At 38.7% G+C, this 13,681-nt stretch overlaps 1 protein-coding gene across 2 annotated transcripts in view; it reads left to right on the top strand.

Moving 5' to 3' along the window:
• The window catches only part of ULK4 (unc-51 like kinase 4), an 898,798-nt gene that overhangs the window by 418,026 nt on the left and 467,091 nt on the right, over positions 1-13,681 (top strand). For both annotated transcript variants that reach the window (XM_089672503.1, XM_089672504.1), the window contains exons 28-29: positions 3,976-4,027; positions 4,126-4,270. In XM_089672503.1, the coding sequence (XP_089528629.1) occupies positions 3,976-4,027; positions 4,126-4,270 (197 nt within the window). The remainder of the gene's footprint in view (positions 1-3,975; positions 4,028-4,125; positions 4,271-13,681) is intronic.

Here is a 13,681-nt window from a genome sequence, read left to right as displayed (position 1 = left end):
GGTTGGCAATGACAGCCTATGTATTTTTCTCAGTATAGGTTTCTCCTTAAGATGTAATGGTCCTTTTTTTGCCATAATTTCTACATATAGTCTATCAGATTTCCAGCATCTAGGAGCCTACATGGTTACAAATTTAATGAGGTTGAAAAAAGATATGTCCATCAGTTTCAACCTCTTGTGCCAGTTTTTTGTTATCCTTGCATCTGTTACTGCCGAAGCAAACATGGCACACTAAACTACAATATAATGGTCACTCTTAGCAGTATACATGCTACTTTATTAAATACTGCTTTTCTATTTGTGGCCATAAGACTGTGGTTCATGAACCATTATTCCTTACCTAACTCTGTACTGTTACAACACATACTGACAAGTATAGTTTGCTACAACTTACAACCAGGGGCGGACTTACAACTCATGGGGCCCCCGGGCAATAGGGGATCATGGGGCACCTGTTTCCTTGCCCACACTCAAAGCATACCCAAAAAAAGCCTATAAAAAGGTACCGGGGGCTTTTCATGGGGCCCCCTACTGACCCCGGGCCCTCGGGCAGTGCCCGAGTGGTTGGTCCGCCCCTGCTTACAACTGATAAACTGATTGTGGGTGAAACATACATATTTTCTACATTTCTTTTTAACATTAATCACACAGTTCCTAAAATATTAATAGTGAAAAGACAAACTTGAAATGTTTTAAATATTTTGGGTTAAAATCCATTCATCCATATTAATTCAAATTTTTGCAGTTTCAACCATAAAAATAGAATGTTATGTTATTAACGTCAAATTCACTTTAATGTGACTACCAGTATAAGAACAGATGCCTGGTGAAATCTAATGAGTTTATGGAAAAACAAAAATGATGCCATAATCAGAAGTATTATTTGATGTGTTCTAATTATAAACTTAATAACTTTAGTGGTTTACTCAATTGGCCAACCTTTAATTGGACTTAACAGTAATTAACGACCCTTTAATAGTTATGGGATTGAAGGTAAAAGCTTTTCCAAGTTCTTAGTTGGCAACTGTGTGTCTTTGGCTGCCCTTTAAATTGACTTAGTTTTCATTTTCAAGTGTAGCCATTTGATGGATGTGTTTTTTCAGTGCTGTTCTGTATTTTAGTGAAAAGTTTAATCAAAACACTGAAGTACAATTTGTTAGAAAATATGTTAATATATGTACTCCTTTGTAAGTGTAGAAATACTGCAATTATCTTAGATCTGTCTGCTTTAAAACCAGTTTAGTTTATTATGTCACCACTTTTTTCAACTTAAGTACTTAATCACAGTCAGTAATTTGTGGGTACTGGCCAATTCAGCGTTTTGTAAAGGGATATGAAAAGTTTAACTCTTGCATTTGCCAGTCCCTATGCATAACATTAGGAGGCTCTTTTGTTAGGAACAATGGTGTACTTGCACTACAGTATCGAGAAATTAAACTTTTGTAAAATGTCTGTAACCATAACTACTTATTCTGCAAATGTAATTTTTTTTTTCTCTTTTAAAATGGAGCTCCAGGCTCCCCCCCCCCCCCAAAAAAAAAAAAATTAAAATTAAGCAGCTACAAATACTATAGCTGCTGACTTTTTATATAAGGGCACTTACCTGTCCAGGGGTCTTTACTCACAAGCTCATTCAGCATCTTCAGTAAGGGAAACTGAAAGTGAAGCTTTGCAACTTCACTGCCAGGCTCCCACTGTGCATGCACAAAGCACGCTGCACGTTGTGAAGGGTCCCGCAGTCTTCTAGAACCTGTGAAGTGTCCCTGAAGGCTGCGGGGAAGGGGGAGAGGTGCCAACTTCCGGCTCAGATCACTGTGGCACATCTGACCGGAAGTGGGAGGGGGTACCTGTCAAAACTAGGTACCCGCCCCCCCCCTCAAAAAAACCCCACAAAATTTGGCAGTGGGGGAAGGAGGCAAACAAGTGAAAACTCCCCTTTTGGGTGAAGTGTTGTGCTTTAAGCAGTACCAAAGGAGCACATTCAGCATTTACTGTTATTAGTTTTGAATGTATACAGGTTGCAGCTTTAAATTGATTGCTTCTTTGGTAATAATGTATGATATCATATACCCCAACATAAATTATCTGACATTGGAATGAGGTAGCATGATTAGTATTTTAATGCTGTTCATTTCAAACTTATAATTGTAAGCACAACATTTGTCAGAGATGCAAAGTCGGTAGAGAAGATGCGAGACACAGAAAGAACCAGGGTTGTTTTTATCATCACTTCTTGGAGGCTGCAGGCAATATTCAATGTTTTTGATGTGTAATATATGTGGAGATCTGTGTAAGAGTGGGAGTGGTGTGATAACTGTAAGAAATAATGGGATAACAGTCTTTGATTTGGGTCTCTGCAGTGCAGTCCAATGTATATTACCCAGCACTGCGTAAAAAGACACTCAAATGTGTTACTAAGTATCATATTAGCAGACTCTGCATTTGTACAATATCTGTAGTATAACAAACTTAGTGCTGGCCTTTTTCAAGCTTGCTGCAGATGGCACCTAATTGCTAGTTTGTTCCATTATATATTCAGCTTTATCAAATGGGATCTAAAGTGTACATAAAGCTTACTTTTTAAGCACAATGTCAGGCTGTTATGTTCCTATTTTTTCCTATTTAACTAGACCTCCAGCAACAACAAAAAAAGCAGCTCTGGCTACAATACTCCTCCTTTTTGTTTCTGTACCTTGCAGTAATTTCTTCCTGCCATTAAATGTCCTTAGTGTCCTGAGTTAAATGAGGCTTAGCGTCATTCAACCCAGAAGACTAAGGACATTGAGTAAGCGTAGGACATCACTACGTCTTGCAGTGTAATGACACAGAGAATAACACTCTGTAGGGAGCACCTAGTGGGTAAATATTAAAGAAAAAAACATAATACAGAAATGAGTGAAATGGAGGAACTGGGGCCCAGGAAGTTTGCCCACAATTAGACTTTTAACGTTAGCAGATTTGTTTAATTTCTTTGTCTTGAATCTCTGACAAACAGGAGTGTCACCCTCTCTGTTAGTTATGTGATCATTGTTTACAGAACAAAAAGTAATGGGAAATCAAAAATTTGACAGTTGTCACTGGGTTACAAATAAAGAGGGGTCTTACTTGGAGACACCAGTTTCAGTGACAACTGTCTAAAAGGGGATTTTCCTCACTTGGAAGGAATTGAAATTTCACACAATATGAAACTGGGAAGAAAATAAAAACAACTCATAGGGATTTTACCCATTTTAAGCTTCATCTAAAATTAAGAATAAATTGTTTTGACTTTAGATGTACTCTACTTTTTTTGGACTAGTATCAGTACTTTGGGGTTGGTTGAATTTTTGGTTAGAGATAAAAACAGATATAAATTCAAATGACCACCTTTTCAATAACTGCATATGTATTATTATTATTATGCATTATTATTATTATTAAGCTTATGCATATGCTGCTTATATGCAGATAGCTGTCAAGATAGCTTTTGCATTTGTTACAGGAAAAACATTTTTTTTTCCAGAGTATTATTATATGAAGAAGTGATAATTTACTGTTTTTCTAAATTTTCTGAGAAGCTCATTTCCAGACAAGAATTGTAATATCCAAGCAGTCTAACTGTATTTCTGAGGATTAAACGTAATGTAAACAATGCAAGTTGAGCATGTATATTTGCATTTTGCAGTTTTGTAGGGATACATTACTTGCAAGCCCTGTCAGGGCTGTTAGTCATAACTCTACAACATCATAGATAACTTGCTGGTTTTGAGGATTGTCTCTATCGATTCTAAGATTTGAAATGACTGTAACCCGAGTTGGAGGAAGAGACTGCAACATGACTGAAATCTCCTACATAGGTAATAAATCACTACATCTCCTCACAGATGATCATTTTAATTATAGAGTTAGCCAGTAAGACCTTTAGTTTGTGGTGATACTGATTCTATTTCTGCTCTTGCAGTAATTCAATCCAGACCCTTTCTTTCTCTGTTTTAGGTTGTGGATGCTATCCTCCCACCTTTAGTCTCCTTGGTGTGCAGCCAAAATGGTAAGCTAGGCCACATCAAGTATGTCTCCATGCAGCTTCAACATTTTGTTTCAATTACACAGCTGTATGGTAACATTCTTGGCTTTACTTTTTTCTAGTGGAATGGAGGCTTTTCAGCTTGCGGCTGCTTGCAGAAACCACATCACTACTTGTTAACCATGAAGCTGTGGCTGAGGGAAGAAAGGAAGGTCTCCAGTCAAACAGCACATTTATGTCTCTGGTCAGAAACTCATTACTTCCACAGTAAGTTTCTTCAGCTGAGCCAAATAGCTGCTAAGTGCTATTCTGTTAACCTTTTCTGCCTTTGTAGTTATATGCATTTGTCATCTGCTTATCATAAATTTTACTATGATACTGTTTGTATGAGGTCCACTTTCTACAGCATTCTTTCTCAACCTTTTGACCATGGAGGAACCCTTGAAATAATTTTCAGGTCTTAAAGAACCTGTACTACAAATGCATAACTCTACAGCTCATCGTACATTAGCCACACTAGATTGTGATTAATCGGAGAACAGCCACCTCACACTGGTGGCCAGTGAAAAAAATATCACATGGCATTGGTGGTCTGTGAAAAAACACCTTTTACATCGGGATTTAGTGGGAAGAATGCTCCTTACATTGGTGGTCATTTGGAGTGTGCCCCCTACAGACAGCTAACATGATCATTATTGTAAGTGGTTACCTACATGAGAAGAGAAGCTCCCATGCAGCTGGCACTGCTAAGTGGCATTGGTGTCAAAACTATGCAGAGGATCAATCCACTACCCACTGCTCAAGGAACTCCTAGCAAACTTTGAGGGAAACCTAATTGAGAAAGACTGTTTTGCAATATTTGGCATAAGTTTACAAAGTATCTAGCCAAAAAAATTGTCCAGTTTTGAATAGAATGGTGAAAGATTAGAACCATTTTCTTCATTTCCTGTCCTGCAGACAAAGGTTTCAACAAACAGGAAGTGGAGGAAGATTTGCCACAGGGCCACAATCGGCAATAAAAAGCTGATGGGTTCCCCTACTCTATTAACGAAAAACATTTTTATTTTTCATGTTGTTGTTTGAGAGTTTCCCTCACTTCTTTTCTGGTTAAACCTTGGAAGCAATACAGGTAATTAGTGTAAATCTTCCTAATGATTATGGCAGTAAAACCTAACAGGGGTTCTAACCCTTTTCCACGCTATCCAAAACTAACAAAAATATTTTGGCTGGACATGCACTTCAACCAGTATATGATATGTCCTGCTGTGTCATCTACCCTTTCTAACTTCTATGTCTCCAGATGCAAAATCCAGTGGTAGGAGTTCTTACACTGTCTTATCCATGCACTGTCTTACTAACGAAATTCATTTTTACTTTTCTTTATGTTGCTGTTGGAGAGTTTCCCTCACTTCTTGTCTGGTTAAACTTTGCAAGCAAAACAGGAAGTGACTGTAAATCTCACTAATGAATATGGCAATAAAATCTCACTAATGAATATGGCAATAAAACCTAACTGGGGTTCTAACCCTTTCATACGCTATCCAAACATAATAGAAAAAAAAATTGGCTGGACATGTGCTTTAACCCGTGAATGAGATGGCCTGCTGAGTCTTTTAACCCTTACTAACTTCTATGTCTACAAATGCAAAATCCAACGGGAAGAGCTCTTATACTGTCTTACCCATGGACTTAGGACTAAACTAAAATTAAAATAAAGAGAGGTAGGGGGACACAGTGGGAAAAAAAAGGCTGTATTTTAATATGCTGGGTTTCACTTGACACTGTTTTTTGTTACTCTGTGAAATTGACCTTTAAATTACATTCAAGCGGAACTACACTGCATCTGTGCACCCCAAACCAAAAACGGTATTTAATTATATTTTCTGTTATTCAAAGTAATCTATCCCATCTATTAATGTCTCCATGCTTTATTTTGCTGAGAAATCGCTTTGAAAAACACCCACTAGCATTTTTGGCTGTGGAAATCTTGCGTAAGGGCAGGTGATTCATATAGCATTTACATTTACTTCCTGGAATCCATCTGCCCTTAGCTCAGGTGTGCAGGGTGGTGTGCTAACCTAAGAAAGCCCCTCCTCCCCTCCTGAAGACTCCTGAGATGTATGACATCATTTTCCTAGGCCTGGAAACCAGAAAGTAACTGAAGAAATGTAAAAAAAAAGTTTTAAATGAGTAAATATGATATACTTTCCTATCTATTTACTACGGCTAGCAGCATAAGGAATAAAAATAGTCAATGCTGATTCAGAGAGTGAAGTTCTGCTTTAACTACATGCCGCCCAGCCACTGTAAATATACGGCGGCAGGGCGGCACTCACAGGCAAAACCAAGTTTTAAAACGTGTGTTTTGTAAACAAATAGGGGGCGCGTGCGAGGCGCATCGCTGCCCTATCTGTCCCGTGGATCACCGCCGCAGATGTCAGTCGCCGGGTCACAGCCGCTCCTTAGCGGCTGTACCCGGCGATCGGCGGCAAACAGTGACAGAGAGCACAGCTGCAGTAGCTGTGCTGTCTGTCACTTCCCTGTCAGCTCGAGGATGAGCTGATCGAGAAAGAACAGTTTCTCTCTCTCTCGATCAGCCTTGTCCCGTCCAGCACACCCCCCGCCCCCTAGTAAAACACTCCCCTCACTCCTATAACCCTTCCCTGCAAAATAAAGTTAACCCCTTCCTCCCCATTGCCATTAGTACAGTGTCAGTGTTTTTTTTTTTTTCACTGATCACTGTATTAGTGTTTTTGGGGATGTCAGTGACCCCAAGTCAGTACCCCCCAATGTCAGAATGTCTGCCGCAGTCCCGCCATAAGTCGCTGGTCGTTGCCATAAGTCCCTGATCGTTGCCATAATTCGCTGATCGCCACCATTATTAGTATAAAAAAACCCCTAAAAATCCCAGTATCTTTCCCGCCATTTGTAATTGCTATAACTTTCACGTAAACCAATTAATTTACACGTATTGGGTTTTTTTTTTTAGCAAAGACATGTTGCAGAATGCATTTTGGCAGAAATTTATGACTAAATTACATTTTTTCCTTTTTTTTTTTTTACTGGACATGTTTTATAGCGAAAAGTCCAAAATATTGTTTTTTTTTTCCTCAAAATTGTCAGCCTTTTTTTTTATAGCGCAAAAAATAAAAACCGCACAGGCGATCAAATACCACCGAAAGAAAGCTCAATTTGTGGGGGAAAAAAAGATGTAAATTTCATTTATGTACCATATTGCATGACCGCGCAATTGTCTGTTAAACTAGCGCAGCGCGTATAGCAGAAAAATGGCGTAAATTGCAGTATTTATACCATAGTTTGTAGACACTATAACTTCCACACAAAGCAATCAATATACACTTATTGGGATTTTTTTACCAAAAACATGTAGCAGAATACATTTTGGCCTAAATTTATAACCAACTTTGAGTTTACTATATATTTTTTATAGCTCAAAGTAAAAAATATTGTTTTTCTTCAAAATTTTTGGCCTTTTTTTGTTTATAGCATGAAAAATAAAAAGCGCACAGGTGATCAAATTACACCGAAAGAAAGCTCTATTTGTGTGAAAAAAAGGACGTAAATTTAATTTGGGTGCAGCATTGCATGACCGCGCAATTATCAGTTGAATTAGTGCAGCGCCGAGTAGCAAAAAGAGGCCTGGTCATTAAGGGGGGGTAAATCCTCAGGAGCTCAAGTGGTTAAGGTATTTTTGGAATGTTGATACTGGAAGCTTGCATCTTCTAGTGCTGGCCAGACACAGGATGGGTCTCAAGTGGCAAGACCAGCACGCTGTCCTACTATCTCACTCGATTTTAGACTTAAGTCAAGTATTTGCATTGCCTCTGCTAGATACTTATTTTATTTCTATGAAGATTCCAGCATCAGGGGCTTGATTTGCTTTCTGAACACAAATGTTGAAGAATTTAACATTTAAGAAATAGTAATGCAATAGATGGATGTAGGCATAAATGGCGGCAGGAATTCCACCTGAATCCCTAATGACATTTACTGAATTGAACCATGTTGTAATCGGGCAGAGCAGCTAACAGGACAGTTGTTTTTGGGTAGCTCTATCCTTTGCCTTGTTTTGCTGTGGTACACTGACTGCAGAATCTGCAACTGTATCCAAAGTATGTATCATTTAGTGGTAAAAAGTAATAATTTTCTTTTCTGTTTTATTCCCTTTTTTGGTTTCTTTTAAATTCATCCATCTCTAGCCAATACTTTTTAAAATTTGAATAGAGCAGGGAAGGATTATAACCTCTTTCAGGTTGCTGCCTGTATTCCCATTGAGGGGGATTCCTGGCACTTCCTGAAAAGTCCAAATGTCAGTATCACACTCATTCTTTCTGTACTGAAATGTATTGTAATTGTACTGTCTTCCTTATATTGTAAAGTGCTGCACAAACTGTTGGTGCTATATAAACCCTGTATTATAATAATAATAATATATATTTTGCCCACAAAATGTAACTGTGCATTGTAGTCCCATCTATCAATTAGCAATAGTTCTTCTCACCACAGCACTACCTTGTATAAGGAAAATGTTATATTGAATCACTATGACATCACTAACAATCCAACAAATCATGGTCACTCGGGTCCCTTTTCTTAAGTTGGTTGTAAACCTCAGACATGAAATAGGAACAAAGCATATCCCTCTATAGTGTGTGCTTGTCTCAACCGTTTCAATACCGAGCAATTTTACACCTTCCTGCCCAGGCCATTTTTCAGGTTTCAGCGCTCTCACACTTTGAATGACAATTGCGCGGTCATACAACACTGTACCCAAACTAAAATTTTATCATTTTCTTCACACAACTAGAGCTTTCTTTTGGTGGTATTTAATCACCGCTGGGGTTTTTATTTTTTGCTAAATTAACAAAAAAAGACCAAAAATTTTGAAAAAAAAACACATTTTTCTTTGTTTCTGTTATAAAAGTTTACAAATAAATAATTGTTCTTCATAAATTTAGGCCGAGATGTATTCTGCTACATGTCTTTGGTGAAAATAACCCAAATTAGGATGTATTTTTTAGTTTGTAGGAAAGTTATAGAGTTCACAAACTATGGTATAGATCTGAATATTAATCAATCCTGAAGTACTGACAGCCAATCTAATATCTTGAGGTCCAAGAATGTCAGAACAGTACAGATATCCCCAAATGACCCCTTTTTGCAGAGTAGACAGTCCGACGTACTTCATAAGAGGCATGGCGAGTTTTTTGAAGTTGTATTTTTTTGTCATAATTTTTCGGAAAATGAAAAAATTAAAAAAATTATTTTCACTATTTTTTTTTTTACATACTGTCACCAGTGCAGTACAGTGTCATCATATAACTGGCATGGCGGTGAACAGCGACACTGACTGGTGACAGTATGAAAAAAAAATATATATATTTTTTTTTAATTTTTTTTTTTTTTATTATATTTAATTTTTTATTACATTTTTTTTAATTTTTTTTAAGATTTTTTTTTCATATTTTACTATGACCAAAATAGTACAATGTTACCATAGTAACATTGTACTACTTTGGGGAAGTGATCAGTATTATTTTTTTTTTTACACAATTTGCTTATAGCAAAGAATTACTTTGCTATAAGCAAGCATTTACCTGAATGACATCGATTCATTCAGCTTTTTTTTTTTTGTGCTTAGCTGTGATTTGGTCACAGCTAATCACATGACATGTGCATGTGATTAGCTGTGGCCATTCACAGCTAGGCACTAGTATACAATGGATGGCATCATGAATGAAGCCATCCATTGTATACAACTGTCATGTGACCTGCTGTGATTGGTCACAGCAGGTCACATGGTACCGGCAACGGGAGCCGGTACTCGGATCTGTCATCGGCCGTGTCCGAGGTGCACGGGCGGTGACAGATCGCACTGCTGCGTCGCTCTGCAACCGCGCAAACTGCGCATGTGCGGGAGCACGCCAAATGGCGTGCACCCGGAATACAGGAGCACATTTGAAGCCGCCAAACGGCCATTGGCCAGGCGGCTAATGGTTAAGAGCACTAAGTGTCATGTTTATCTGTTGCCTCTGCTATTAGCATGAATGACTTCTGACAACTTTTCCTGACACCAAGAGAAAAAAAGTTGCCAGGGGAGGGACCTCCAGCACACAGCCTGTGGTTAACAGCCTTAGCTCTGTGCCTGTTTGCTCTGTGAAGGGGGGTGTCCCTTCCCTCCAATCAGCTCTTACAGCTCTTCTCAAACTGCTATGCAATTGTGCGGCCTCCCGGCATCTGGACCTAGACGCTGAGCAGCCGCACATTTGCGTTCTATTAAAAAAGGTCATATGGGCCAAGAGCACGCACCTTGCACACTCCCAGCACACATGTCCGGTACTCACGGAAAGGTCCCGATCTCCTCTTTCGCTCGGGACCTTTCCCGATGATGTGACCACCGTGATGGCGCGTCACGGCGGTCACATGACCCTAAGCCCCGCCTACCGGCTTCTGAAACTCTTAAAGGGCCGGGAGGCGCCGGCGTGAAGGGGTTAAAAAATTTGGATTTTTTTTCAGCCCTGTGTATTTCCTGAGACTAGTCACTGGGTATATATGAGTTTACAACCACTTAAAGGCAGTGTGTCAACAATTACCAGACACCACAGGGAACATTTGTAGTAAGCCCAACCAATGAAAAAAAGCCCCAGAGTGGTTTGGTATTAAATTTTTTTGATAACCTAATATGGATCTGTAAAGTTTTCAACATCTGCATGAAAGGTGCAGCTTGCTGTATCCAAGAGACTGGCCATCACCTGGATATTGATTTGCAAAGTCATATTCATTGAAACCTTTCCTCTCACTTCCTTTTGTGATGACAGATGGTCATTGGGCCAGCATGTGCTTAGAAATCTCTCCAATGATGATGGAGGCAGCCAATCTTAAAATTAGAGTAGGGAAAAGTTGGAACTTCTCTAAAGGTTTTTATTGCTGCCCACTCACCTTATTTCTTGCTTTGGTGCCAGAGAGCAAATCTCCCCAGTAGTCACAGACAGCAATAAAAACTTGAGAGGATTTCTTATGTTTCCCTAGTTTCAAAACTGAAAAAAAAGTTATGGCTGGAGTTTGGCTTTAAGATAAGAGATTTCTCAGTAGCAAACTTTTAGATGTGAGCAGCCATTCCACCAGTGCTTCCTCCTTTTATCTGAAAGCAGATACAGCTTGGGTGAAGGACGGGAAAGTAATAGAACACTAATGGCTGAATGCACAGTATTTTACGGTATATACCTATGGGCTCCTGCTTAGTACTATTTTTCATGTCTTATTAGCTGATTGCATTGCCTAGAAAATGGTCTCATTGGATATTTGTTGACAGCTTTCTATCACCATCTGCATTGTTCTACTCAGCTGGTCTAATTTGCTGTTATTCTGTTGAAGAAGATTAAGAGAAGAATTGTGCCTCTCAGTTTGCACACTGACACTTTTCTTGTTTTTGGCAGAATGTTATTATTTGTTTACTTTCTTACGGATGGTTACACAGTACAGTTGCTTTCTGAATAATGATATTGTCAGTATGCCTGGTTTCTAGACACTATGGATAATGGCAAACAAATTCTAGTTCTGTATACTGGAGGCACATTACAAATTGTTTTTATTGGGTATACATAGAAGGGTTGTCTTTACATTTTTGTTTGCTTTAATATCTCATTTCCTTTCTTTATTGTAATGTTTGACTTGTACTTACCCTCTATCCTCTTTTTTTTTTTTTTTTTAAATCTACTATTATTGGCCAGATATAGACCTCACTGCCTAGCCAGGTAGGCGTAAACATACAGTATATAAAATAAGAGCTGAAAATCTTAAGAGTTAATAAAAGCAGCTGTTTAATACCAATTGATTACTAGTCATACCATTACTACCATGGAGATTTCTTTTTGTGTTATTTTGCTCATAATCGTACAGCTGGCCAATTTTGCTCATAATCATACAGTGATTGGGAACTTTAAACTCTTTTAGCAGAACTGTTATTAGTTTGGGAAAATTCCTTAGAATGTATCTAAATCCTGGAACAAAATTATAATTTAGTGGAGTTTATCAGTCCTTAAATGTGGTTATTGCATTATTCCTTTCTCATGCTTTTTTACCTTTAATTTCCCCTGGTGATCTTGTCAATAACAATAATTCCTGTCCTAGGGTGTGATATTACTCACTCACTGTACTGTATCAATAAAGCCACAGCGCTGTCACCCTATGTTGCTTACTCCTGATTTGAAATACAGGTTATCCCTTCTTCCACATCTCCATAACTGTGAACTGCATTCTGTAGTTCACAGAGGTCTACTAAAGCCAGCTGCAGTGTGGCCAATACATCACCTCCCTGTACAGTGTAGTAGGTAGCATTTAACCAGCTGCCCTCCACCCTACAGCTGAAGTACTGCTACAGGGCGGCAGGGCTACGTAAAAACACGTATATATACAGTACATTAGTTGCATCTCCGGGTAGGGGAGGCGTGTGCCGGCCTATTCGCGCTGCTATTGGAGGCTAAAGATATCAATCACTACGTCCCGGCTGGCGATTCCCAGCCAGAACTCGGCGATCATCAGGGAAAGCTGACAAGGGAGAGACCTGTGTGTAAACAACACAGGTCTCTCTCCTCTCAGCATGGACATGCTGTTTTGTATCTCTCTGCACAGTAGAGAGATACAAAACAGCATGTCTCCCTAGTAAAACACAGCACACAGTAAAACACACACAGCACACAGTTAACCCTTTGTTCGCCCCAGATGTTAACACCTTCCTGCCCAGTGTGATTAGTGCAGTGTCAGTGCTTTTTATTAATTAGCACTGATCACTGTATTAGTGTCACTGGGGATGTCATTGGCAGTTTGTTTCCACCCAGTGTCAGAATGCCCGCCACAGTCCCGCAGTCCCACTATAAGCTGGTGATCACCACAATTGCTAGTAAAAAAAAAATTAAAAATAGAAATTCCAGTATATATACCGCCATTTGTAGATGCTTTAACCTTCACGTAAACCAATTAATTTACACATATTGGGATTTTGTTTAGCAAAGAAATGTATCAGAATACATTTTGGCATAAAGAAAAGAAATTTGATTCTTTAACATTTTTTTATTAGATATGTTTTATAGCAAAAAGTAAAAAATATTGTTTTTTTTTTCAAAATTTACAGTTTTTTTGTCTGTAGCGTAAAAAATAAATATCGCAGAGGTGATCAAATACCACAAAAAGAAAGCTCTATTTGTGGGAAAAAATTACATAAATGTAATTAATGTACGGCGTTGAATGACCACGCAATTGTCAGTTAAAGTAATGCAGCACCGATCACAAAAATGGCCTGGTCAGGAAGGGGGGTAAATCCTCTGGAGGGCAAGTGGTCAAAAACTAAATTTTCCAGCAATCATTATTGAATGTGTAATACCTAGTGGTGTGAGCGAACACACTACTAGGTATTACACGTATAAACAAATCAACATGTATAAATACATCAGTGGTTCATATAGTGAACTCAGTGTAGAGCTATTCACCCTGAGGTCATCACAGAGGACAAGGGGACACTTTTTACGTCTGGAGGAAAAGAAATGTAATCTCCAAACATGGCAAGGTTTTTTCAGAGTGAGAGCTGTGAAAATGTGGAATAGACTCCCTCAAGAGTTGGTTCTGGCCAGCTCAGTGGATTGCTTTAAAAAGGTCTGGATT

This window comes from Staurois parvus, unplaced genomic scaffold (assembly GCF_062004578.1).
Source record: "Staurois parvus isolate SC_StPar_1 unplaced genomic scaffold, SC_StPar_1.0 ptg000130l, whole genome shotgun sequence".
Taxonomy (NCBI): domain Eukaryota; kingdom Metazoa; phylum Chordata; class Amphibia; order Anura; family Ranidae; genus Staurois; species Staurois parvus.
Note: the sequence above shows the minus strand (reverse complement) of the source record. Positions and strands in the feature narration are given on the sequence as shown.